The 2,141-nt window shown below is 51.6% G+C and overlaps 1 protein-coding gene across 1 annotated transcript in view; it reads left to right on the top strand.

The window, feature by feature from the left end:
- Positions 1–2,141, top strand: part of LOC119829865 (protocadherin-16) — a 20,009-nt gene that overhangs the window by 17,008 nt on the left and 860 nt on the right. The window contains exons 10-14 of the mRNA XM_038352564.1: positions 2–85; positions 216–362; positions 783–997; positions 1,297–1,414; positions 1,643–1,812. Coding sequence (XP_038208492.1) covers positions 2–85; positions 216–362; positions 783–997; positions 1,297–1,414; positions 1,643–1,812 — 734 coding nt within the window. The remainder of the gene's footprint in view (position 1; positions 86–215; positions 363–782; positions 998–1,296; positions 1,415–1,642; positions 1,813–2,141) is intronic.

Raw genomic sequence — 2,141 nt, 5'->3', positions numbered from 1 at the left:
GCGCGCGGAGTACAGCGCGCGCGTGCCGGAGGACGCGCCGATCGGCACGCTCGTGCTCACGCTCACGACCACGCCGCACACGCAGGTTACTAAAATACTTAACTTATGATTTGTATCCCTTTCTATCGGAATATTGTAATCTAATGTGATAAAGGGATAAAAACTCATACACAGTAATATGTAATTGTTGTTTAACAAGTAGTTGTCCACCGCAGACGCCGCTGCAGTTCTACGTGTCGGAGCGCGCGTTCCTGCAGCAGTTCGCGATCAACGCGGCGGGCGAGCTGCTGCTGCGCGCCGCGCTGGACTACGAGACGGCGCCGCACTACCGCTACCGCGTCATGGTCACCGACGGACACTCTGTACGTGCGCGCCGCTACCTGCTCCCATCCACCCTGCTTCCCGCGACACTTCTCTAAAATCGTACATGATAAATTACACAGAAACTGGCGTGAAATAAAAGCATGCTATTGTGTTTCGTATGGCGAGTCGGGGGGTCGGAGGCCGTTTTCCCTTTCCTCAACCATTCAAGGCCATTCCTTCTTTCCAGTTATTAATGTGATGAGTGAGGGGGAGGCCGGAGGCACGTTTCCTTTAACTTACCCTTCTCAGTTCCCATTCTTTCTTTCTTGATTAGAAAGAAAGAATTAATCCTTCCCTTATCTATTACCCCTTTCAACCCAATCAACTGTTAATGTTCATGGGCGATGATGATCGCTTATCACTAGGCGAACCACTATCTCGCCAGCAAATGTTCACCGTGTCGGATAACCAACCCGCAGAACGACACGGCGTCGCTCAACATAACGGTGGACGACGTGAACGAGTGGGAGCCGCGCTTCCGCCACCCGCTGTACGAGTTCCGCGCCGAGCTGCCGCCGCGCGCCGACGCCGACGCCGACGCCGACGCCGACCTGCTGCCCGTGGGCCGCCTGCTCGTGCACGACGGGGACGCGGCCGACACCGTCTCCATCTCGCTGCACGGCCTGCACGCTTCGTGAGTTGCTCTCTGATTCATACAGCCTCGGGATGCTCTAGTGTTTTATGTTAAAAAAAAGTGAAATATTCCAAAAGTAGTAGCTATCATAATCAGATTAATTATTTGTTAATGTATCTGCATACTGTATTAATTGGTGAAAGTATCTATATAATTTAAACATTTTATAAACACTTTACAAGTGGCATGTGCACTTGTAACATTGTTATGTGTGCATACAAGCATTTGTACATTGAACATTCGTAGATGCTGAACCGCATACTTGAATTAAAGTCACTAAAAGTGAAGGCCTCCGGCAGGCTGTTCGAGGTGGGGCGGGACGGCGCGCTGGCGGTGCGCGCGGCGGCGCGCCGCCTCAACGTGAGCGCGCTGCACCTCGTGGCCACCGCGCGGGACTCCGGCGCGCCGCCGCGACAGGTGCGCCGCGCCCCCCAGCACTCCCCGCGCACTCCCCGCGCACTCCCCGCGCACTCCCCGCGCACTCCCCGCGCACTCGCTGCACACCTTACGCCATTCATACCATCCTTTCATTTATAATTTTAAACCTCAATTGGAATCATTAAGTATTTGAAAATTATTAAGAATATTAGCATTAGACATGCTATAGTCCTGCGCGCTCCTGTAACAGCGAGTGATTGTCCGCAGAGCTCGGTGCCGGTGGTGGTGCACTTGGGCGGGGCGGACGAGGCGGGCGAAGCGGGCGGGGCGGGCGGCGGCGAGGCGGCGCGTGCCGGCGGCGTGCTCGCCACCTTCCTGGTCGCGCTCGTGCTGCTCGCGCTCTGCGTGCTCGTGCTGCTGCTCTACATCTGCGCCAAGTGAGTTGTCTTTACATAAAATTATTTTACTCGTAGAAAATATTCACCGGGCTCGAAGGATCTGTCTCAAATACCTGGTCTATACATTTACGTGTACACAAGGGTACAAGAAATGATCGAATCATACGTATACATATGTTTCATTTATTTAATGAATAGTTGATAAAAATTATTTATTGAGATGCCAGCAATATAAAAAAAATAAAACATGACTTTTTCTTAGGACTCAAATGACAATGTCAGTATCGACTCAAAACTTACACATTAATGAAACTTATGAATGTTATAACAAAGTAACTTGCTATAATCTGTTTCAGTCGGCGTCGCCA

The sequence above is a fragment of the Zerene cesonia genome, chromosome 11 (genome assembly GCF_012273895.1).
Source record: "Zerene cesonia ecotype Mississippi chromosome 11, Zerene_cesonia_1.1, whole genome shotgun sequence".
Taxonomy (NCBI): Eukaryota; Metazoa; Arthropoda; class Insecta; order Lepidoptera; family Pieridae; genus Zerene; species Zerene cesonia.
The sequence above is the reverse complement of the archived record's forward strand: the minus strand, read 5'-3'. Positions and strand labels throughout refer to the sequence as shown.